The sequence below is a fragment of the Periophthalmus magnuspinnatus genome, chromosome 23, assembly GCF_009829125.3.
Source record: "Periophthalmus magnuspinnatus isolate fPerMag1 chromosome 23, fPerMag1.2.pri, whole genome shotgun sequence".
In the NCBI taxonomy this organism is placed as follows: Eukaryota; Metazoa; Chordata; class Actinopteri; order Gobiiformes; family Gobiidae; genus Periophthalmus; species Periophthalmus magnuspinnatus.
Genome location: NC_047148.1, coordinates 12,284,086 through 12,309,707, shown reverse-complemented (window position 1 = coordinate 12,309,707; position 25,622 = coordinate 12,284,086). Strand labels below are relative to the sequence as shown.

Genomic DNA, 25,622 nt, shown 5'->3' with positions numbered 1-25,622 from the left:
TGGTCAAAGATGAGCTCTCCTGCAGAGACCTCATGGGTTGCCAGCTGGAGGTGCCTGCTTGACCCATGTTCTCCACAGGATTCAAATCAATCAGGAGCTGCACCAATTACAGCAGCATCAAAACTACGACAGAACACACTGCTCCTTGTCTAGATATAGTGACATTAGGGAATGGTAACAGCAAAATTTTTCTCTTGCATATTTCCAAAACATTATCCGTATTTATGTTTTTTCAGATATTAAGTAAACATGCTCAAATCAAATATTGTTTTTGACATAGCAATTGTAATGTTGATTAACAATTACTTAAACGCTTTAAATTATGTAAAAAGTATCACACATCATGTCCTCTCTTTTGGTTTCCAGATCCTGGATCACACCTTATCAGTATGTGATGTGTCCTTGTCAGTATGTGACCGCTAAAAGAATCCCATCGTCAGCTGTGATGTGGTTGTGTATAAACCAAGAGTAGGCCATGTTACAGCTGCCTTTAAATACTGAATAAGATGTTCTGTTTGGAGCCATTGTTACCAGGGCCAATGAGCTGGTTTACTTCATTTCAACAGGTCTCCTTCAGGTGAAACACAAAGTTAACTGAATGAGATATGTTGTCAATTGTGTTCTTCTTCAATGCACTATTCCTTTTCTGGCATACCGTCACCACTTAACATATTGCCAGTAAAAGCGCAGTGCAGAGAAGATGCAGTATGTTTAATTATAGCTTATCTTCCTCCAAGAGTGTCTGTAAACATGCCACCACTGATAAAGGTTTTATATTTTCAAATCTGTGCTTTGTCAGCTGGCTCTGTACGGTCTTTTTTTTTTTTTTTTTTTTTAATCACAAAGTCTTGAGTCACCATATCAACTTTACCTTATACAATATCTAAAATATTTCTCTAATTAAATAAGTGTTTTTATGCACATTTATATTTTACATTGCATTCCTGAAATCTCATTATAAAGGCCCCACCCTGCCATTGATTAAAAAGACTTACTTGTTCAGTTCCCACTCCAACACACATACCAGTGATCCTCCTCTGAACCTCCTAGACTTGTCCTGCTACATGCACACATGACTCATTTGATCACATGGCAGACCTTTTGTTATTCTTGTAATTAGACACACCAAATGTATGCCCTTTGTTAAACAGTGTCACAATTTAGGCTACTGGATATCACACATTACAGTGATAGGTTTGTTTGGTGGGCTATATGATATAAGCAGGAACACATTACAGCACTTTATAAAGAGTAGGCTGGGGTAGGCTATGTTGTTGAGTGCCTACTTCAGTATCCTAGGCTATATAGGCCAACTTGTTTTAATGAAGCCTAAACCTATATGCTTCACAGGCCTAGGTTAAGTCTATCCCCTGGCTATCCCATCATCAGACAGTTGTGATTGACAGTGGACCAGTACATCCGTGCGTTGGACCTGATCCAAATGGTCAGAGAGGCTTCTTAAATAAACTATGTGTTTGACGTTCACAGACTGCTTCATCTTCACGTGACCCATAAATACGTTTCCATTTACCGTTTTTTACGAGCTCGAAAGGGAGGATCCCAATCGTTCCTCGGTGACACGTCTCACTTTCTCACAAGTCACAAGTATTAGTCAGGAGAGTCTCTGCTCGTGCGTGAGGGCAGGACCGGGCTGTTTTAACGGGAATCTCCGGCAGCAGCAGCAGATCAGAGGCGGCCGGTGGGAGGAGGCAGAGAGGAGGCAGAGAGGAGGCAGAGGAGCTAGAGGAGCTAGACTCCAGCGCACCACAGCACAGCAGCCTCTTGGAGAGCAGCGAGAGCAGAGAGAGCAGCGAGCACAGAGAGAGCAGCGAGAGCAGAGAGGAGCCAGAGGAGCGAGGAGGAGCCGCCCGCACCAACCCATGGCATCGGTAAGACACAGCTTTGTCTCGTTACTATCAAACCGTAACATTTCTCATTCAGTGGCTGTTTCGGGTCAACGGGGCCCCAGTCTTTCGTTATTCAGTGGGATGTTGTTTCTATAATCGTAACCGCCAAAAACAGTAGCAGCAACACGTCTGAACCAAACGCCCAAAGTGTGATCGAACAGCTTCGTGAGATAAAGCACAAGTTTTTGCACGTCAGAAATGAATATATCACACGAGTACGTTTGTGCTAACACGACTATGGGCTGTTATCACCAAGCCAGAGCCGTTGATGTGAAAGCGGCGAGTGGAGCCGCAGTCCGCCGGCGTGCTCACGCGAATGCGTCAAGTCAAGCCCGCGCTCACCATGCTAACCGGAAGTGTCAATGTTTGATTCGTGTACAGTTTTCATTGTACAGGGCTTTTATACCGGTGTTTTGAACCAGGAGAACCAAGGAGATTTAATGTCCTTCTACATCTGAAATTGACCATAAGCTCATTTTGCGGCATAATGATTATTTATGAACAGATCTGTATTTTGACATCGCGCTTTCTCCAGGATGTGTGTGATTTTATCGATCAGATTCGCAATTTTACTCTCATTGGCACTGATTTCATTACTATATGCAACAATTCGTTGTTCCTCGCACAGCCTAGATTCCTGTAAGACCTATTGTAAGACCTATTGTAAGACCTATTGTAAGACTTATTGTAAGACTTATTGTAAGACTTATTGTAAGACCCGTTATAAGAGCTCTGGGTGTCACAGCCCTGTCGTCTGTTTGTTCTCCTGTGATAGACAAGGCGCTAGACCCGTTGACCCACGTTAAGTGAGCACCTTTATGAGCATGGGACCCAAGTGAATATTTTTGAACATAGAAGAGCTGTGTTCATTTGAGACTTAGCCACTGGGGCCCACATCAAATCTTCCACTTGAGAAGCTCATTGGTTTAGTCAGAGTTACATAACTCAGAAGAAGAGGGTGTTCTCTCCTCATGGTGGACTGTCCAGTGCCCATACACTTTTCTTGCTTGCTTTTCTTACATGCTTTAAACAGGTCCAAATAGAGCTGTAAAAACAGGCCTGTCAAATTTTTCTGACAAGAATTATAATTGCTGTTACATTTGTAATTTAAGTTTTAATAATGGTGGTAATCTGTTAAGCCTTTGCGATTTGCTATTTACGGCCATTCAAATTGTAGTTTTGATGCAATTGTGATTAATCTTGCGACCTCATAGTCAAAGATAATTTCCTTTCCCTCTGGCTCAGGTTAAGGTATCTACAGGTTACCAGTTTTGAAACAGAAGACTATGTACCCTTTGAATCCTCAGCCACTTTGTTGATCTATCTTTTTTGTTTACAGTTTCAGTCTGCCATTGTTATCTTGCACATGGCCTGCCTGGACAACACATGCAAAACAACACAGATAGTTTTAGATGAAGAGAAGACTGGTTCCTCTGGATTGTTTTATTGCTCTGCTTGTCAGACCTGAAACCAAAAGGAGTGGATAATGATAAATGACGCTTATCTGACTGATCCATTGTGTACATTTTGCAAACTCTGTTTCTGATTATATTTGTTATTCATTTACATGCCCATCTAATGTGTGGCTTTGAGATTCATATATTGGCAAATGGTGCTCATGCTGCAAGTGATAAAACTTAGTTTACTTGTTCATAATTTAGAATTCCATGACATGATATTAAGGACAATGTCAGGCTCACAACACAAATATGATTTTATATTTTGTATTTAATTGTATACTGCGTATTTTATTTATTTGGTGACAATTTCTTTGAACAATAATGTGTTTAATTAAGTCCTTTTTAAGGCTACAATAGCAAGCATAAGTACATAATTGTGTGTAATTAAAGTGATCAAATGTAAATGAGGCAGGTGACCTTGCATCACTCACTCTGTCACCTTTAGGTGCTGTGGTTAATATGGTGACGTAGTGATGTGAGCTGTTCGATGAACCCAGATGCTGGTGATGAATGAATGTCACTGAAGGGCAGTGCACAGGATTTACCGGGCTCTTTGTCACTGGCTTCATATTGATTCATGAAGTGGATGACCCAACAAGGCACAGCTTCCAGCCAATCACCACAGTTAATCTACATCTGATGCTGTCTAAGGGATTTTAGCAGTGTACTTTATAAAAAGAATGACACTAAATAATATTCCCTCCCCACACTGACATCACTGCATGGTAGCCATGTGACCTTGTGTTGGTGAGTGGTGACTTCAGTTCACTTGACAGTGCTGAGTAAAGGCCCTGTCTATCCCACTGTTGTAAGAATCATTTTTCCAGGACAACTAAGTAACTTCCCTTCTGGATTAATAAAGTTTGTATTAATCTAATGTCTAAGTAAAAAATGTCAGGTATAATTGTTTTACTAGTAGAGGAAACTGAAAGTATAGACACAATTTCCTAAATGAAACTAACGGGTTGGAGGTCCATTATTCTGTTCTTATTAAAAATAGCCCTTCTGTCGCTGCTACAGATGTATTTGTGTGGGACCCTGTTTGGGCTGTTTTTGGATCAGTCTTGTGGTTTTTGTCTGGGGCTTTTTGGCTGACCGCCCAGGCTCCTATATACATGAACTCTGGAATACAGCCAAAGTTTTACATAGTCCTCTGCTTTATCGTCTTCTTTTTGTATTGGCTAAATAACTACTCTTTCTTTTGCTTCTACATCATTTGTTAATCAGAAACATGAGAAAGTGAATCTATTATAAGAGATCACTGAAGTAGACACTGTGCTATCAGGCTCATTTAGAGGAACTAAGGAGTAATTCCCCGTTCTGCCACACTGAAACCCAAGCCTGTAATTTGCTTTGTTATTTAAGCCATTCATGTGTTGGTTTATGGATACCAATTTATTCCTTTTCGTTGAAAATGCTGCTTGCCCTCAATAACTAACCTATCATGTCTTTTTGCCACTTGTATATACAACAGGTTTAATTTTTTTTTTTTAAATTGCTTTGTTTGTAAAGAAAAGTTGGGAAAAAGTTAAAAAATTACAGGAAGTATAGATCTAAGTTCAAAAAAGGAATCCCTCTGTGTGTGTCATCAATACACCAAATCCCATTAAAAATGCAAAAAAAAAAATGTACATACAAGGAACAAATTTTCAGTTTTAGCATTTATTTACCAAAATAAAGGTGTTTATCAAAAAAATAACTATTCTATAAATCAAACTGTCAAAATAATAGATAAAAATATAATTAGAATAAGGATAAGTTTTATTGCCAGTGTCAAAATTCACAAACTAGAAACTTGCTTCGGCGGTATGGTGAAACATAAAATAATAAACAGCAATAATAGTGAATATAATGTTAAGTTAAAAGAAAAATAAGGACATACATTAAAAATAATGGAAATTAAAAATAGACTTTGACTGAATATATACAAAATGTACAGTATGGGCAGGACAGCGCAAAACTTTCAGTGCAAGTATTAATTATGGTTCACGTTAGTTGTTGAAGGTGTTAGTGAATATGTAGTCTAACCTTCATTTGCACCTTAATGCTGCAATCTTAAATTTAAGAATGAAGTCTTTTCATGTGAGCTGTCATTGTGTGCTTCCTCTTCCCTGACACACATACACACATGCAAACACACACATATACACACACACGCAAACACACACAGACAAGTCTCCATCCTGCTGGCCCAGATTCAGATCTCAGTTTGCTAAAATTGGCTAGTACCACAGTGCTCATGTTTTAAAAGCTGCTCCAGAAATAATGTTGCCAGAGTCATGATGAGACAGTATTGGAGTTAATATATAAAGATGTAATGCCATGTAGTGTCTGACAGTAATTTGACAGTGTAGACAGCTACCTGCACGTGGTGGTGGGTAAATATGGCATACAGCAGCTCACCAGAGCCAATGTCACCAGCACGCTTTCTCGTTAATTAAAGACCCCTTTGGCACTAAGACAAGTTAGCCATTGACTGATAGCTACAAGCACATTACTCTTATTGTTGTGTGCTGACTGTAATCTATCTTTGCAGCGGATCCCTGATCAAATCACTTGGTCACACATATTGGTTTCCATACAAACAAGCTGTTAGCTGTTCTGTGGACGGGCCAAGTCATTAAACAAAATGCTGTCAGGCAATCTCCTGCTACTGAAGGTGCACTTTAGTAATGTGGTTATACGTAGCAGCACCTAACAAGACTAATCACATAATGCATTGTCATGATTCCCCTGGGACCAAGGGCTGTGTACATTTAGCATTTAATTGCTATTTAGGGATAACAATAACAAAATAATGTGTACATTCTTGCAAATATACAAGATAATGGACAAGTCTAGAATTGAACCATCATTCGTTAATAGGGAAGTGATCCACAGCCGTTTACACATTAGTCAAATGAGGCTCAATGGCAGAGCAGCTGTGTATTCAGTATCTGCGATAACCAAATCATTGCCACCACTGGCGTATTCAGGACTGCACCTCATTGTCATTTACACAGGACTAATTCTGGGTTTCATCACAGCATTCTACAGGCCAATATTATTTAATACAGATGGGGCAGCTAAAATGAATGTTGTTAAAATGCAGATTTTTGTTGTATAAGTTCTTAGGTCTAATCACAAATAGAAATGATCAGGTTCAGCATTTGTGCATTGACCGTTTGAATATTTCATTGTAAAGTACAGTGTAATCAGTATAGGAAAAAGTATTCGATTGCCCCTTTATCTGAAAGTTAATACAATTCTAGAACGCAGCCTACTGTAGTTGTGAGATATAGGGTTGAAATTAAAAGGCTACAGGTTCATGACCCCTGAACTCGCTTCTCTGTCTGATCCTGGTGCAAGCTGACACTGCTATGAGATGCTGACACTCAGGGCAGCTGCTGTAATTACAGAATCTGTCTCTCACAGACTTTATGTAGACAGCAGTGATGTGAAGAGTGAATACTACGCAGACATCAGATAGTCTGCTTTGACCTTTCTATAAGGGCTCACAAACTTTGTTACAAAAGTAATCAAATCTAACAGATGCTGCTTTAGGCCTGCAGCCCACAGATAATGCCATTAATTCTGACTTGATTGACTCTAAGCTTCCTTTGCCAAAACAAGTTCCGTTCTGTTCTTTGCTGCAGAGTCACGGAAAAGATAAAGTGTGCCGTCACTTGTCATAAACTAACTTACTGTAAAACATAAAATACAAAGTTTATAATCACATTATTAAGGCATGTACTGCAAATTCATCTATTGCATGTTTTATACAATACAATCGTGCCTTGTATTCAAATTGACTATCACAATTTCAGTAGGCTCAATCATTAAATTGCAAAGGCTATTAATTATAGCTATCTATTATTTAGGTAATAGAGTTTCAACTATAAACAGCAAAATATCCTGAAAATCTAACCCTTTTTAGACATATGCAGACATTTTTTGAAATTCATGGGATAGTATTAGTTTATCAGTTCTGACTTTTACCTTTTCCAACATTTTTTCTGACCAGAATATATATTTTTATACTTACATTGCTAATCTAATCACAATTGAAATACTTTTGAGACTTACGTTTTTTTGTGCAACCCTAGTACTTTTAGTCATTTAATTATAGTGACTTATGAGCTCAAGCTTTTGAGAATGAGGTCTTCAGAGCTACAACAAGCCACAACCTCAAAACCCACTAGTTTATAGATGTGGAGATACTTTCTTATTGCATAAACGTATCCAGACAGGTAGTGCCTGCCTGAGTCATTTTGTCCACATGGGTTGAGGCTTGTGTTTTCTTGTATTTTCACCAGTTTCCTCGTTATAGAGTCATTTATTTGGACTCATGAGTCATGTAACCCGCCTACAAAGCTATCCCGCATAACTACTTCTTAGCTTGTGTTCACTCTAGTTTTATCCCAATTTGAGTCCTTATATATATATGGGTTGGGCCTGTTCCTGGTTTAGTCATGTTCTTGGCCAAGGTTTAGTTCCGGATTTAGTCCCAGTTTAGTCCCAATTTTGATAAGGTGGTGATTGTATTTGTGCGGCCAGAGAACTAGAGACTAATTGCTGCCCTAATGCTGTAGTTTTCTGTACATTTCCCACAGCCTCACTCCTTCTCTTCTCAGTCAACTCTGTTTGTGTGCATTTGGTTTTGCTTTTGTCCACAGCAGCACTCGGCTGACCCACTAATGGAGCGCCCACAGCGATGAGGAGTCCACACAAACAAAAACACATACTTAGCATGGACCTGTTCGTTTCAAATCCACTTACATCTCCGAATTTCACTTAAGAAGAAGTGATCCAGGTGTAGGGATGTCACAATATTACTTTTTTGTGTTGCCATTATTGTATAAAAACTTCCACACTTTTTTTTTTTTTTTACAATTATTCACGATTATCAACGCCATGACCAAACAACAGTGAATTCCTTAATTTTCTTTCATTTTTGTTTTTATGTTACAGCATAACCTGGTTCATACAATCTTGAGATGACATAAACAGCCAGATGCAAATCACTTTACATTAATTATGCTTTTTGGAGTATATATTGTTGCGATTATGATTTTTAGTTCCTCCGATTGTATTGTGGCTTGAATGATCACAATTATTGATTAACCTAACATTGTTGATAGTACTGACAGTGAAGACCTTGGATGGGCCTTGTAAAGATGACATCATAGCAGGCCTTAAGATCTCCTCGTCCTTGGCATTCTCAAAAGCATGCTGCCTTATTCATCAGTGACAAAAGAAGGTTAAAGCCAGACCGTCACGCCCTCTTCTGCTTTCTATTAAAACCACAATAGGAAAATGCACTTCAGATTCTAATTACACTACAATAATGTGATTACGCTTTACAAAGCATTTCCTTTAGTGTCTCAGCATAAAGCAAAGCAGACCAAGAACATTTGTGTTACTGATTTATTTTAACTTGAATCCTTGTAATTGCGTACCTTTTCTTAACAATTTTAGAACAATCCCGACGTTCATCAGAACTAGTATTAGCCCACATGAGAATAACAAAGAAACTGCTATTATCCTGTGTTGACAATTACATATATTGTCTGTGTTTTTTACAATCATTGTGGTATTGAAATTGAAATGGATATTGAGTATGAAGTCCTTTTCTTAGGATCAAAATCAAATTTGAAATTCTAGTATTGTGCCAACTTAGTGTCCGCTCATGGCCATTTTGTTTGGACATCTGAGCTGTGGTTGTGTGTGCTGTAGTTGCCCCGAGTGGGAGGAGGCTGGGTTTTGTCAGGCAGGCTGCGGTCGGTGTCTGGCCCTGGAGGAATGCTGGGGCATGTGTGTGTGAGTACAGTACTAGCAACACTCCACCCCTTTCACAATACTTTTCAGGCTGCAGGAGCATTGCTATTGTCTGGTGTTAATCCGGAGTGAAGTGACCCTGATGCCCTCACGCTATGTCCATCGGGATCAGAGCTGCTCCATGATGCACAAAGAGGGAATGTACTAAGCATGCACACACAGGACCTTGACTGTGACCTTTAACCGTCTGTGCTTACGCTCAACATATCTGACTGATCTAGCGTCCCTGCAAAAGATTCAAGCCATTTCAGTTGGGTTGCAATATATTGGAAAACATTGTGATATGTGATTAGACTGTTTATTACTGCCATACTGATTTGATTTTAGTATTTTAATATAATTTTGCCACAATCATAAAGGTATATGTATATATATGTACGTTTTTTTTCATTTAAAAATACATCTTCATACAAAAAACTAGAACCATAGTGCTATTTAGTTTGTTGTGATATTGATTATTGAGTCATGCAATACTGCGATATCAAAACTTTACACTTTAGATTTGTGAAAGCTTTATCCTATGTCCTATGTACAAATCTTAGAGAGACAATTTTGGCAGAAACATGTCTTAAGATGCCAACAGCAGAATTTTACAAGTAGGCGTCTTGTCAGTGTTTGAACAGTTGGCTCGGGTTAAACTGACAGTGGCTGGTCGGGTGGGGGGAGAAGGAGGTGCGATGCCAACCAGAGAGGGGAGCTGTCATAGCTCAGTGTTGTAGCAGCAACGTTGTCTTGGTTACACAAATGAACAGCAACATTGGCAGCATGTAGCCCACACATTGTTCAGATAGAGAGCCGCATAACTCGCTCCGGACGTCTGAGGAAAAGAGATACTGCTGTTTCTCTATATGCAACATTGACGGAATCCTTCAAATATGAATGCTTATATGTTGAGAATTGCATTAAATTCTTGTTATTACAACATGGTAAGTGTAAACTTTGTGAGACTAAGAAACATCCTGTACAGTAATTTCCTCCTGTAGTATTCACTGTTCCTCTTTTTTGTAAATATTTAAAATCCTTTGCTTCCTCATTCTTCAAATACATTTCTCCGTATACAAATGTCAAAAGGTGACATTCTCTTCTTTTATGTTAATGGTAAAGCAAACATTATTGTGTCCATTGCCCTGTGTTACATATAAATTGGCACATTTCCGTCATTCTGCAGAAAATCTCATCTAACCTACTTGTCATAGCTTCAAGGCAACATAGGAAGTGCTATATTTAGACCGCCACAGGATCAACTGTAGAGATTTGGATTACGTCTTTCTCTCTGTAAATGTTCAGACATATTTTAGATGTGAGATTTGTACAGTCCGATTTCACTAATGTGCAGGCAGTGGTTAATGGTGGTTAGTAGTAGTGTTTTGTTTTTTTATGAAACATGGCACTAACTGTGTTGTCTGGAGGTCCAGTCAGGTCATCTAATTTTTGATTGCAGGATGTTCATTCGGGTTAATAACTTGTTTTCATCAAGGTGCGAGTTGAAAAATATGAAATGGCAAAGCATTTTGGAAAACATAGGTCAGCAGTGGAACATTTATGAAATGCTTTACAAGTAAGATTATTGGAGTTCAAAAGGCATAATAACAGACTATGTTGTAGACTCTTTTCTTAATGTTTTATGGGAGTGTTTCAACTCTCTCTAGACTCAACCACTGAAGTGCTTATAATGAAATTATTCGGAAATGTGATACAAGGTTTTAAGCATTATGGTCGTTAATGGGGTGAATTTAGATTACAGATAAAATGGAGAAAGATGAATACTTAAATGTGTGTTGGTTTCACAAGTAAAATACATGCAGAACTTGGGTGTTTTAATCATTCATGTAGCACACAGACTTAAGTTATGATTATTTTTAATATGCACAGTGATATGTAAACATCATGTAAACATCATGAAATACTGTTTAATTCTACTGCCGAAGAAATACTTTAAGACATTATCTGCTCTGAAGACAATACGCAAACCTTCACAATTTGTCTTAATTAGTCTAAAGCTATAAACTGAATCTTTTTAATGGGCTCTTCCCTTCTTTTTGTAGGAACTGGACAGCCAGGAGATGGATGGTTTAGGGGACCAGAGCAGAGATGGACTAAACAGACTTACAGACATCACAGCGGACAGAATCATGTCCTCCGTACCAGAGTATTACGCCGGAAAGAACGTTTTGATCACGGGAGCAACTGGTTTTATGGGTAAAGTCCTAGTGGAGAAGCTGCTGAGGTCATGTCCTGAAGTCAAAGCCCTGTACATCCTGGTGAGGCCTAAAGCGGGACAGTCCATGCAGCAGCGTGTCACCGACATGATGAAATGCAAGGTGAGTCTTCTGCAGATGACAAATGTATTCAAACTACATTTGTTAGAAGATTTGCATGCTATCTCTTTTATGGTTTCTCTCGTCTAATAACACATGGTCTGCTCAAAACACATGGTGCACAGCAAGGTTTATAGAGTGATGAAGAGATTTTTACGAGTAGTTCCTATAGTTACAAAATCTTCATGAGTCCAATAGTTCATTCCAGAACTCATAAAAGAGAAACTTTCAAGGAGGTAATTTTCTTAAGTTGTTTAAATGATTAATCGATTGAAGATGCTTGTTGACCCAATGTAATGATTTTATTAGGATTATAAGGGTTTATAGACCACAGCAGAAAGGAGAAAGCATTAAGGGACTTAGCTGCAGTTTTTGCAGTAATTGGGCTGTTCTCTTCCTTTCCACATGTAGCTATCTGTGTAATCCCTCAGTTGTCCAGGTCTGATCCATAGCAAAAGAAAAATATAAACTCTGTCAATGGACAAAACATTTCAGTGTAGTTAGCTCCTCCTTTCAGATAGACATAAGACAGTGTCCACCAGTAATCTGACCAGAACTGAAGAAGCAGTTTAGATGAGCAGCGAAACGTCTTCACTCCTACAACGTTTTGTCCAGCTCAGATTTTATATTTTTCTTTTGCTATTCACATGTTTGCTAGTACTCTCTGATAACATAGTTGTTTTTGCAGGTTGTACTTATAATTTTGAGAGATTTTCCCAGACTGCGCCCCTCTTAGTCAATAAATTGACGCACAAGACATTACGACTACAGTTCTATTTATAATGCCGTTGTATTTGTGACAATGAGTTATCTTGTTTGTAAAGTGGACCATCTCTTCGTATTTGTTGTGTGTATGAAAGAGGAAAGGACAGCAGTTTATGGGCCTCAGAGAAAACGTTTAGGCTGTGGATTTAAAAGTGTCGCATCAGCTTTAACTGTCTGTGTGGCGAGGCATGACTCAACAAAATCCTCTGAACTACAGTTTGTTAATGAGGAGCTAAAGACGGGCCGTGTCTGCATACTGATGTGCAGAGAAACAGCTGCTGTGGGCCTGTGTGCAGTCGGGGTGTGCTGGCCTCAAACTGTCAGTGCACACTCTACCTCTGCTAAAAACACAATAGTTCTGTTACCCCCATTTTTAACCACATCTGTTTTCAGTCCTTGCCTTGAATTAATTAATGACAGCACTGTTCTGAGATTCTGTTATGAAATAATCAATTTGTTTTTTACTCCGGGCAGAGACCTTTCTTGCTAGGGCTATTGATATTGTGATCAAGATTCAGTTCATTTCTAATCATCAGTGATCTACTTTTATGGAGAGGTCTACAGCCATTCCTTTATCAGTAAAAAAAACATGTGGTTTGGAGTTCAGAATTGGGAGTATTTTATGTTACATGTCAGTGAGGTAAAGTTTACATTTTTTATGTCTAGGATAGACCAAATTAAAATGAAATAAAAAATTATGAATGATCGATCAATATGAGTAAAGAAATCATGATTTGTCACATCACACAGTCTTTCGTCTTGCTGCTGCCCTTTCTGTTTATCTGTGACCATCTGTGACCAGCACAAAGAATGAATAGTCTGGCATGTGACTTGATAAAGCAATGGAAATTTGACCTTGCACTTGTGTTTGCCCTCTCATTTTGATTAAGTGGACATGATCAGCCTTCACTCTTGACTTTATATAATAACATGTCAGTTTACTATGGGAAATCTATTTCTTCTTCTTGCCAAGAGTCTTCTGATGTGACCTAGTTTCAAAGCAAGTCTATAATTCACTGCTGAGTAGCATTGGAAATATGCCTTGACCAGTAGTTTTCCATGGACTTGGCATCTTCCTAACAGTATGTCCATTCGCTGGGCTGTGTCTGAGGCTGTGCCAAGTTCACAGTCACTCGCGGTTGTCTGGTTTCACAAGTGATGTCATTAAATTTACATGAACAAGCTTCAAGTACCAATTGGTATTCATGTGGGTCCTCCGCTCGGGATAATTCATGAAGAAGACAAGTGGTTTTGTCTTTGGAGCAGCCTCTCCTCCTCCTTCAGATTGGGACAATGTCTTTCTTACCACTTGTTGCTAGGTAACAACCCCTGATTTGTCCCATGGTGTTTTATTTTTGCATTTCTATAAGGCTTGAAACAGGCCGCCTCAAGCTGAAAAAGGACAAACCGATCTGATTGTGCATCTCTCCAGCGCACTGACATTTAGCTGCTCACTGTTTGATTCAGTGGAAATATTTGGATGCCCGCAGCCAGGCTCACAATAGCATGTCAGGCATTCAATACAAGTCAGCCAGTGCGTAGCCAGGGCCTCTTTCCTGGACTGAGGCATGCTGATCCGCCCACCTAACTGCTGTGGACCCCAGTTACAAGCTTATGCTGCATCCTCAGGCAGTAGTGGGAGAGGAAAGGAATGACGTGGGAGAATTTGGCCTTAGATTGCAAAAAAGGTACAAATTTAATTTCTAGGATGTTTTTCATGTTGAAGTCAAAATTTGTGTTGCTTGCGAAATATATATAGCTTGCAAGCCACAAATGAGGGGTTGGCTAATGAATTTGAGGATTTCAAGAATCTATCGTGTTGAAAAACCTATGCCAAATTAATGAATTTATAGGCAAAGTCAGTGATTATAGTTAAGAGGTTAATATTTTAACACATTTTACTCTTTAATAATTAATTTCATTGTTGAATGATAATTTGGAAAATTGGATCTGTGTCCTTGATTTTTTTTTTTACACACATCTTAAATTTTCATAACCTCCATGAAAGCCTGCTCTTGAAATGGTGTCTGAACGATACATTATAAAAAGTAGGAGTCAAAGTGATAGTTTCTTTCACCATTGAGTTGAGCCAACTGACATCAGAATTACTTTGTGCCAAAATCAGAACACTGATTGGTACTGATAGCTGCAGTCTTACTATTTAACACTGCAGAATTGATTTCTTTGTGAGTTTTTCACTAGGTGATCTCAAAAGCAATAAATATTCAGGAGTTATTGATTTAACCCAGTCTCAATAGGAAGCTGTGCAATTCCACTGATAAGATTAAGTTTGTCTCAAGTGTCAACTGTAAGTGCAAGATCATTTCTCTGGATACTGGCTGTGCAACTACACAGCCTCCTCAGTAGTGCCGTATAACTTGCAACTTAAAACTTAATAAAATGTGTAATGCTTACTTTGGGCTAGACAGTACTTCAAAGAGAAAAATCTAAAGTTGTTTAACAAAACCAAATGCTTTATTATTTAATGGTAGAGCCTAAAGGCCTCTTGTTTCTAATCTATTGTCAGGTTGACATAAGGCTTTGACATCTGGACTTGTTTGGTAGTTGGCTGCAGTTGTATTTAAGATATCACAGTTATGGCTACTCATTTAAACTGAAACACGCAATATAAAAACCTTGAAATTTCACATAAATTATACACATTTTTAAAATTGCAGTGTAAGGAAATCACTGTATCAGGTTTACTGGCACTCACTCATTCCACTTAGTCCCGACTCCTGACAGAGTAATGTAATTTGTAACGGTTGACTGATCTTTCATTACATTACAATGGTCGACAGAAATCCCTTCATATCCATTCGCTTAAGTTAGCCTCTCTGATCCTGGATTTTTGTTTAAGCCTCAGAGAAAACCCAGTATAGCTGATGGTGATATTGTTCTCAATAAGATGCGTTTCAATCCCCTGTGCCCTCCCCTTATTAGTCTTCTCACAACCTATTATTTGACTAATTTAGCTGAAGCATGTCAGGAAATGGAGGTCACCCCTGATTGTCTCTCTCTTAATTGCTTTTGAGTGGCATACTTTGATGGATCTGTTATCAACCCGGAATGTACTGTTAAAAGACAAGTATTTATAGGTGTGTACATGCTGTTCATGTTCTACATAATATGGGACAATGTACCACCTCAATGGACAATTCAGTGTTTTTGAAAGAACCAGATAATCCCTATATACTGAACATAATCATTTTTTGTTTGAGATTTGGTTCATAAGTTTGCCATATTGTTAATCTTTTTTAATTGGAAAAAAAAATCTAATTCACCTTGGAATATTTGTGCTGACAGAAAGAAACATACACCAGATCAAGCATTTTGACCATGAAATCTGCCCTGTACTCCACTCAATTTTGAACTATTGGTTCTAAAGAATGTTGCTTTGTGAAACCAACACATATACACCTCTCTTAATGAATAATTGTGAGAGCTCTTGTTTTTGTCTGACATTGGGTTACACCTGCTAACTGTCCAATGTCAAGGATCTTTGATTGCTAATACTTATTTAGGCCCCTGCACCCATAGCTGGACCTAAATCCTAAAGGAATTTGCACAATCTCACTTTATCATGCAGTCACAGTGTTGTCATTGTGCTACTCTAACCTTGAACTAAGGCATTATTTATGTGTGCTAGCTTTCTCTCTGCACCAACCCGTAAACAGAAAAAATGGTCTCAAAAGTATTTTCCAGTTTGTGAGTGAAGAGAGGTGCTCTAGTCTAAATGGCATCTCAGGTTGCTTCACCGAAAGGAAAGTGCCGCTAGTATTGGGTTTCTGTGAAAGTCCAAGTCCTCTGCTTTAAGCACCACTCAGCAACAAAGAGCAGCTGTTAACGACATGTACAAACCAACACTTTAAAGTCACAACCTGTTATCTGTTATTCAGGGTGTACAAATTGTTATTACTGATAATGGACTGCAAGAAATCACAATACTTAAGTCTCATTTTCGCAAATAACACTAAAGTCTAATCAATTTCTTCCAAGAATTTCACAAAGCAAATGCCGTAATGCAGCTAAGTACATTCATCACAACAGGCTGCCACTCCCTGTACACATATTTTCACCTTGCATTTCTTTTCTGGGTGATATGAGGTTTTGAGAAGGTGAGGCATGGACACCTTTTGCTCCAGGGAAAAGGTTTTACTTTGTGGTAGGGTTCTTCAATACTGAAGCTATTATCAAAACTATAAATTAGCAGGTATTGATAGTGAAAAATAATAATATAGGATAGTTGAACATTTGCTGTGAGGTGCTGAGGAAATGCATAGTGGTGTCCCATTGTTCTGTTTACTGCGTTGGAGATGGGTGCCGTGGTGAAAGCTGGCACAAGACCTCTAATCGTCTTCAGAGGTTTGAACAAAGAGACGACACAGCCTCACAATGCCCTTTCTCCTCTCTGCAACAAAGAGGACTTTAAGTATTCACCCACTTTCTGCTGCCTCAGTGACCGCTCTGACCCCACAGCACTCACTTTATGTGCAGTTTGTGTTTCAAGACGCCTGTGATGTGTTCATTTCATATTCGTATAAACTATGGTTGCTGACAGGAGTTGACAACTTTACAGGTTACAAAGAATTATAGTCATAAGTGTTCATAATCTTTTCTGTCAAACATTTTAATTCTAGAAGATCTCCGATAAGTTCAAAGTTTTGCTTTTATTGTGAGATTCTCTAAAGAGGAAGTTAAACCTCACTTGACGTCAGACACTCAGAAGAGGCTGTATGTGTTGCAATAAGCAGAAATTAAGATGAGTTTTTTCAGTCCTGCTAAGACTTTTTTGATCATGTATTAGATTCAGGGAATGTTAACTGGGATGGTCTGTAATCCCCCTAAAGTCATGACTCATATGCTTGTTTAATTTTTCCATTCATCCAACGACTGAGTAGCTTCTTATGTCTTAGTAAGAGTGTTACTCATCTTTGAATGTTGTGAGCAGTAATAACATTTGACGTTTTGCAGTGGCTGTTTTCTTAGTGATGCACAGACCCGATGGGGGGCATTTAAGTATTGCCTGGTGAATTGGTGAATACTTGCAGTAGACTATTGTATGACTTGTTTAAATCAGACCAGAGTTCACCTATTGCTCTCCATGTTGGAATGCTTTCTAAAGGCACACAAAGCAAATACAAGTGGTAACAGGTGTGGTTATATCGCACAAGCCCTGCTTTGTCTCAGGGCCACTCGAATGCTGTAGGATAAGAGTTTAATCTGACATGAACAAGTCGTTCTATGCAGTCACATCTCTTGACTCGTTATCAAAGGGTTTGTCCCTCTTTTAAACATATTTATTTTGCTCAGGAGTAAGTCAAACTGAAAAGGCAAACCACTCAGGAATAACATTTACCTGAACTTGAAGTGGTCCCATGTTTCCTCTCCTTCTCCAGCTGCTGGCCTTTTAGTTTTTCTGCTGAAATCTATTTGAGAACGTGTCTGATAATTGAGAAGGTCATAGTCTCTTCTTAGTCTCTCTGACACCATAATACATAATCACACTATTGAGACGATTACTATCAATCTCTATTGTATAATCCATCAGGTAATGCATGATCGGAGCGTTGTGGTGTCCTGGGGTATGATGACAAAAGTCCAACCATAAAAATCTGTATCAGTGTCACGTTTGGCATGCACCCTCTTGGCTGGTTTCAGATTTTGCTCTGGCTCTTATGTAAAATTCTGGGGGTTATAAATAGCATACAGTTAAATGGCTATGATTTCTTTCTCTCAAAGTTTGAGCTTGAAGTATATCTTTGCACTAATATTTTCTTTTATCTATTTGTGTGTGACAACCAGCTTTTTGACCGAGTGCGAGAAGATGACCCTGACTTCCACCAGAAGATCATCCCCATCAGCAGTGAGCTGACGCAACCCGGTCTAGCTATCAGCCCCGAGGATGTGGAGAAACTCTCTGCCTGCATCAATATTGTCTTCCACTGTGCAGCCACCATCCGCTTTGACGAACCCCTCAAGTGAGACAGCTTTTTCTAAATGATTCCAAGCATTAAACTCATCTGAATTTGTTTGTCTATAACTTTATTTTAGTTATTACAAGTTTAATCTTGCATTTGTGTTTCCTGTCTGTATATAATGAGTAATAAGGGAGTGAGGAAAGCAACTTCTGTCATGATATCAGTTTGTAAACATTTCCTGTTTTACCAGAGTAGCAACACATCATTCTGGGTGAGAATCTCCACCCTTAGTGAGAAATGCAAGTTATGAACTCCTGATTAAATCATAGTCATTGTCAGTCCTGCAGGTTAATAGTACAACTGTTCATTGGCTCTGGTTTTGGTGCAGTTTTTACTAATTTCATTGTCTGCTCATGGAGATTGTATAGAAAACATCTTGTATTGCTGAGTTAGTGGCCAATAGCGGGATGTGGTGCTCTTTGGGGCAATTGCACAGGGCTGCCAAAAGAGATAGTAATGTGTCTTGTCAGGGTGCCCTTTACGATGCATTTATAGAAGCTGAAGAGGATTCATGTTATGAACCAAACCTTCACAGGAAGTTCAGCGGCTGACAGATTTTTGACGCTGCTGTTGTTCTGCTTAGAGAACAGGATAGGTTCAGTGGTAGCGTCGCACTCAGGGACTTATAATAGGATTTATAGTGTCTATGAAAGAAATGATCCTGCAATGACAGAAAGTCTTGGTCTGGCTGCCTAAATACCTCTCACATTACACAGTAATTAATCACACACACAAATATGGTGCAGATATTTTTAAACCAGTGCCAAGCGTACGGATGTCATCATGATTTTACATGATTTTATTACACAAAAAAAACTGTGAAATCCTTCATTTCCATTCACCATCTTGAACAGTGATCCTTCCTTGTGTGTACGACCAGCTCAATGAAATCCAACTTTCTTAATGATAAAGAATTGTGACATAGACATTCAGATAGAAAAATCACTTTTCATTTATATTTACTTTTTTGTAGACTGATTTTTTTTTGCCTCTGAAATTTTCCAGAATTATTATTTTTTAGGAACAATTACAATTTGATATGTATGATCACAATTATCGATAAACTGCTCATCTCTATGGTCAATCAAATGTAAACCAACAACACCTGACTAATGAAGCAAAGTCAGCCCTTCTAATCATGGTAAACATTAAGAATACGCTGTGTGCTGCTGTGACATCTCACATATTGTTTGATGGTGAAGGAAGATTCATTCATCCAGGGCTCTTTCCTCCCTCATGCCCATCACCTCTCTGCCCTCAAGTCATTATAAAGCCACTTTTGCCACGGCTGACTTAAATCTGTAGCACATCAGCATGCGCATAGACTACTGTGGCTGTTGTGTGTTCTGCCTGTGATGCACAATCCGCCCACACATTGCAAGATGAGCACTGCTTTTACAGCTTCTGGTTAAAGTGACTTTTTCCTCTCTCATCGTGGGCAAGAAGTGCTGTAGATCTGCCGAGCTGACATAGATCTACTGCAAAATGCACAAGCTTAGCCAGTGATTGACAGGAATTTGTTTTCTGTGGGTGGCAGGCGAGGTACCAAGCACCTAATGCCCTTGTAAAAGTAACATCACTTAAGTGTAAAATCACTTAAAGGAAAGTTTCTCCTGATAATTTCAATGATTTTGTATCTACAAGAAATACTTTTAGAACAGCATTAAAAGGCATCACAATTTATGTCATTTATTTCGCATCCTTGTTAAACACATTTGTTAAAGTGCTACTCTTGGGCTGCAGACTGTTCAGCAAATTCCTCTAATTCCTGTAAATATAAGTCAGCACATCTGAACATGCTTGCTTAAGTGGGTTTACTGGAAATCCGCTCACTGTAATGAACCCTGCACAAGTGTGAAACAGCTGCCTCTGTTTGACTTTCAGACATGCCCTGCAGCTGAATGTGATCGCCACCCAGCAGCTCCTCAGCCTGGCCCAGCAGATGCACCACCTTGAGGCCTTCATTCACATCTCCACTGCCTATGCAAACTGCAATCGCAAGCACATTGATGAAGTCATCTATCCTCCACCTGTCGAGCCCAAGAAACTCATTGAATCTCTTGAGTAAGCTAAAAAAAATACATACATTTCTATTTAAAAATGCAAGTCATAAAGCATCTAAATTGAGCCATCGCTGTGCCAATCCCAAACCTGGATTAATTGAGAGTTGATGTCAAATAGTAAAGTATAGTTTAACAGCTGTTATCTTGTACATTGCAGATGGATGGACGAAGGCATAGTACGAGACATCACCCCTCGACTCATTGGAGACCAGCCCAACACGTATACTTACACCAAAGCCCTAGCCGAGTACGTGGTCCAACAAGAGCAGGAGAAACTCAGCATCGGCATCATCAGACCCTCTATCGTGGGAGCCAGTTGGCAGGAGCCTTTCCCTGTGAGTATGCTCTGGTAATGCTGCTGCTGGCTCATTGCATGTTCATGAATCATAGACTTGTCGATGGTTTGATAAATAGCTGTTGGTCATGGCAGGAATGAGAATGGCAAAATAGTAATTAATTGAAAGCTTTCTTATGGGCAGCCCAGGCTTAACCTAAAATGGTTATTTAAGAAAGATCTGAACCATAAAGTTTATGAGGATATGACCTTTGTACAAATAACTATGACATATGGACCAAATGAGGTGTTTTTATAATTATTCTGATTAATTTGTCTATAAATTGTTCTGCATCAACTTAATTTTTTATTTTATGTGCAATGTGACATTTGTTAAGAGAAGATGAGTAGACCAAAAGTACAATTTAAATCAGTAAAATATTCATAGTGACTTTTAGACTAACGCTAGCTATAACAAGGTGAAGAAAAGAGGTGATTAAATTATGCTGACTAGATAATACCAGAAATACCGCAGTAGCGCTTGTTTATCTAATATGTCAAAAATGTAGGCCATGTGTTTGGGGGCTGTAGCACTGTGTGTTCAGTTCTCAGTTGTAACCTTAGCCTGGCAGCAGCTTATCAAAAGGCCTCACTCACGCTCTAACATGCAATTGCTGTGGCAACCCTCACCAATAACCTCTAACGAGAGGATTTTCTTATTCACTTTCTTATGTTCTCATACCATTGCATTTATGTAAAGTTTTTTTTTATTGATATACTATGCCACCTTTGCAACTGTGTTGCAGTTTTTATATTCAGTGCACTTTGAAGATTCGAGATAGGCTTCAGTATCTTTGACCACATAATGGGACTCTCCTCTGCACTGATGATCCAGTCTACAATCAGTAGTTTCATCCATTATAAATGAGGCCTAATTGAAGTAGACAGCCGCCCTGTGCTGTTCCCCTCCACAGGAAATAACATAATTGTGAAAAGCTAACATGGACCACATAAGCTTGCATTAGGACATACAGTACATCATCTCATGTGGTAATAGTAATAGTCCAACAGTAAACCATTGTAAAAGGGTGCCATGATAAATCTTGTTATCTCAGGGCTGGATTGACAACTTCAATGGACCAAGTGGAGTCTTTATTGCTGTAAGTTAAACCCAAAGTGTCTTGATTAATTACCATGCTAGTTGAATCTCTAATGTTAAGTTTTGCATCAGGCTGGAAAAGGGATCTTGCGAACCATGAGGGCCAACAATGATGCTGTGGCAGATCTGATCCCTGTAGATGTGGTCATCAACCTGACTCTGGCGGCTGGCTGGTACACGGCTGTGCACAGGTTTGTGTTTCAAATGTAAAAGCCTCCTATAATTATTAATTTGATTTGTCATAATCTTTAAATCTATAACACAGCACAGTAATAATACCAAAGATTTGTCATATTACCAGTATGTGTGCATTGTACAGAGCTTTAGAGCAACAATTGATTGTGACAGCAAATCGAGATAATGAGACATAATATAACGTTATAGATGCTATGAATTTTATACATCTGTCCGGACTATTAATAATAGTAACTCAATATTTTTGACATTTGTGAGCATTGACTCTGTCTCTCTTCCCCACACAGGCCTAAAACCGCTCTGGTGTACAATTGCACGACTGGTGGCATCAACCCTTTCCACTGGGGAGAGATTGGTAGGTACATAGTTTGTGGTCTTGTTTTGTGGTAATGGAGACCTGTGACTACAGTCGGTTATTTAAAGACTGGTTATGTAGCATCCCACAACATTGTTCTAATCTAATCTTTTATTGTCAAAAATCAATGCTTAGTGACAGTGTGGTTACTATGAAGATGCAGTAGTGACTACTGTGTAGACTACTATAGTCTGCACAGGCTGAGGACGTTTTCAGGTGGCTTCTGCCACCTAGTGGAGATTAATACTACATTGATTTTTTTTTAATGATAATGATAAAACAAATATCATTATTTGTCCTTTTTATACAGATTTCTTATAATATTAATACAAAATATAGACTTAAAAATGCATTACGTCCAAAGAGATACCACATTGTATTGTACTTATCACTTGCCCTGTTCAAATATGGGTGCAGCGCCAACATAAAGGCTACATCACTATTGTCTTCACAAAGGTAATGATCCTCATGACTCTAATGCAGACATAGTACTAAAGCACAGTCAGTGTCACTGTCCTGCAGATTTGTCTCTTGGTTGTGTGGATTAGCGTCTGGCAGCAGGAGGCCCTTCACCCGTTTTTTCTCAGATTAGCAAACATGCTCCTTCACCGAGGAAATTGAAACCAGATGGCCGATAGTGGGATTAGGTCTCATCAGTATAATTCACTGTTATGAAAGTGCAACTGTGTCCTCTAATCCCACTGGTCCAGCTAATCAGGGGACACAGGGTAAATGCAATAGGCATCATGTACTGTATGCATAGCATACATATATGCATGTATGCATTAATATAATTGTAATTTCTTATGGGCGTTTCAGCACTTGGCACACACCCCTGGAGTTTGATTTACACATTATTTGACTGTGCCCTCAACCAGGAGCCATGCCATGCCTAGACTGGCTAGTGTCTCAGATCGGCTCAGTGGCTCCTAAAACCACAATGTTGTGGTTGCCATGGAAACAGGTGGAGCAGGCCTATTTTGTGCTGAATGTGATGTAATATCTGTAGTCACATGACGATTGGTCTCTGTGTATGACTGGGGAGGAGGAAGATCAACCCTAGAAGGAAATGATTGTGCTGATGGGTTTTATCTCATGCATACGGTCCCTTTGTGCCAGGTCATTAGAGATGGAGATAACTGAGATTTACTGTGACAACCTAAACATTAATGAAACGTTTGAATGTCTTTTTCATAGAGCATCATGTGATGTCATCCTTTAAGAGGAACCCTCTGGAGCAAGCGTTCCGCAGACCTAATGCCAACATTACCTCAAATTATTTGATGAACCAGTACTGGATTTTGGTCAGCCACAAGCTACCTGCCTTTATATATGACTTATTCTTACGTCTCTCAGGCCAAAAACCACAGTAAGATTCTTGTTTAGTATGTGTGTATTTGACATTTGTGGCTTATATAGTATATTTGACTGAACCTCCTTGTGTGTCCTCAGGATGATGAGAATCTTTAATCGTCTTCACAAAGCCATTGGTTTGCTGGAGTACTTCAGCAGTCAGGACTGGGAGTGGAACTCAGAGAACGTGAACATGCTGATGAGTCAGCTCACTCCTGAGGACAGGAAGGTAGGAACACCTTTACATACAGGTTTTATCTGTATTCACTGGCTGTAGAACACGTTGTGCCTGTTAAATCTGCCATGCAGGATCAAAGTGTATCTCAATACAATACAGAATAAGTAATGCTCTCTCTTGTGGATGAAACAATTACCCACAATGTTATGGGTAAAGCTACTGAAATTTTCCCCATGTTTTTTCAGACATTTAACTTTGATGTACGTCAGTTAAACTGGCCCGAGTACATTGAAAACTACTGCATTGGTACCAAGAAGTATGTTCTGAATGAGGACATGTCAGACATTCCTGCTGCTAGACAGCACCTGAGGAAGTAAGTGCTTAACTGTAATAATTCTCAAGGTACATTACTGTACATTACGTAATGTCTTTACTTCTTGTGGCCCCATTCTAGACTGAGGAACATTCGATACACCTTCAACACAGTGCTGGTGGTTTTCATCTGGAGAGTGTTCATTGCAAGATCACAAATGGCCAGAAACATCTGGTACTTTGTGGTCAGCCTCTGTTTCAAATTCCTGTCGTACTTCCGTGCGTCCAGTACTTTGACTAAGTAAGTCTTCCTCGCTGCTCTAGTCCAGCGGCCCTCACCTTCAGAAAGACTGCCCTCCTCACTGTGAACAGACATGGATGGAGGCAAAGAGGACTACAGCCATGAACTCTTTCTCATGGACTTTCAGTACAAACAGAATAATGTAACCAACCCCATCCACACAAACATTATCAGTTTTATACCTACTGTTTTCCTCCAAAAGTGGCCAATTATATATGCAACCAGAAGCCTTTTGTTTGTCAAACTTTCTTCCCACATAATTGTTTCCACTCTTCTGATTTTAGATAGGTTGCCTTGCCTTGTGATTACTTTTTTCATACTTGAAAGTGGCAGAGCTCCAGTCAGAGGAGGAAATTAAATCATTTTTGTCTTTTGTATTTTATGTTGAAAGTATGAGTTTCATTGCTTTTGCTTTGTTTGTCTACTGCCTTTTAATACTGCATACTCACAACCATCTGTCTCAAGACCAATCTAGACAATTGGGACAACACTTGTTTTGAAACTATTATGACTAAATGTTTGTTAAGTTATCTATTTTCGGAAAAATTTCACTGTCTTGAAACACCTGTGTGTGAATACTCATCGACTTTTGCCTGTTTGTACAGTGGTTTGTATTGGAACCGAGTTTACAACTTTTTCATCTTTATACTTATATATTAATGTGGCAGAATTTATGTATTATAAATGAATATGACTACCACGGTACATTAATTATCACAGTGTCACTCTCAGCAGTACACATTCATCTCGTTTTAATGGCATGTTTATTTTTTAAGAATTGCATAAACAACATTAATTTGAATAGTTAGCCCTGCATGAACATTTGGTGATGTTAAATACCGAGTTTGAATCAAATGGCCCATGATTAATGTAGAGAAAATGCATATTGATGTCTGAAGAGTGTGGTCAGTATTTGTGCTTTCATGAGTCCAGAGGTGCTCTGTGAGATACCAGGACAAAACTGTAGTTTAGAGGAGCACAGGGCAGAAGTGAGTGACCATGGGGGATCAAAACAGGTGCATATGATCTGAGCACATTTGTTTATTTTAAGTGACACATGCCATGTACTTTTATAAAGGAGATGCAATGACATACATGAAATAGAGATCCAATGTAGATGTTATTACATCTGTTGATCTAAGTCACAAAAGTTATGTAAATATTTAAATTATTCCTGTTGACAA

General features: G+C 38.9%; 1 protein-coding gene across 1 annotated transcript; it reads left to right on the top strand.

The window, feature by feature from the left end:
• The first annotated feature begins 1,582 nt into the window (after positions 1 to 1,582).
• si:dkey-97m3.1 (fatty acyl-CoA reductase 1) lies at positions 1,583 to 25,509 on the top strand. Its single transcript, XM_033989493.2, has 12 exons — positions 1,583 to 1,889; positions 11,230 to 11,505; positions 18,073 to 18,248; positions 20,133 to 20,312; positions 20,469 to 20,646; positions 21,701 to 21,745; positions 21,817 to 21,935; positions 22,227 to 22,294; positions 23,492 to 23,663; positions 23,747 to 23,876; positions 24,071 to 24,198; positions 24,280 to 25,509. The coding sequence occupies exons 1-12, from the start codon at positions 1,881 to 1,883 to the stop codon at positions 24,440 to 24,442; spliced, it is 1,644 nt and encodes a 547-aa protein (XP_033845384.1). The 5' UTR covers positions 1,583 to 1,880; the 3' UTR covers positions 24,443 to 25,509.
• Positions 25,510 to 25,622: the final 113 nt, after the last annotated feature.

What these genes read in the sequence shown, in the direction of transcription:
- si:dkey-97m3.1 (XM_033989493.2), top strand. An exon ending in CCGACATGATGAAATGCAAG is followed by an intron (nt 11,506 to 18,072) that starts GTGAGTCTTCTG and finishes TGTGACAACCAG; the next exon opens with CTTTTTGACCGAGTGCGAGA. An exon ending in AAACTCATTGAATCTCTTGA is followed by an intron (nt 20,313 to 20,468) that starts GTAAGCTAAAAA and finishes TGTACATTGCAG; the next exon opens with ATGGATGGACGAAGGCATAG.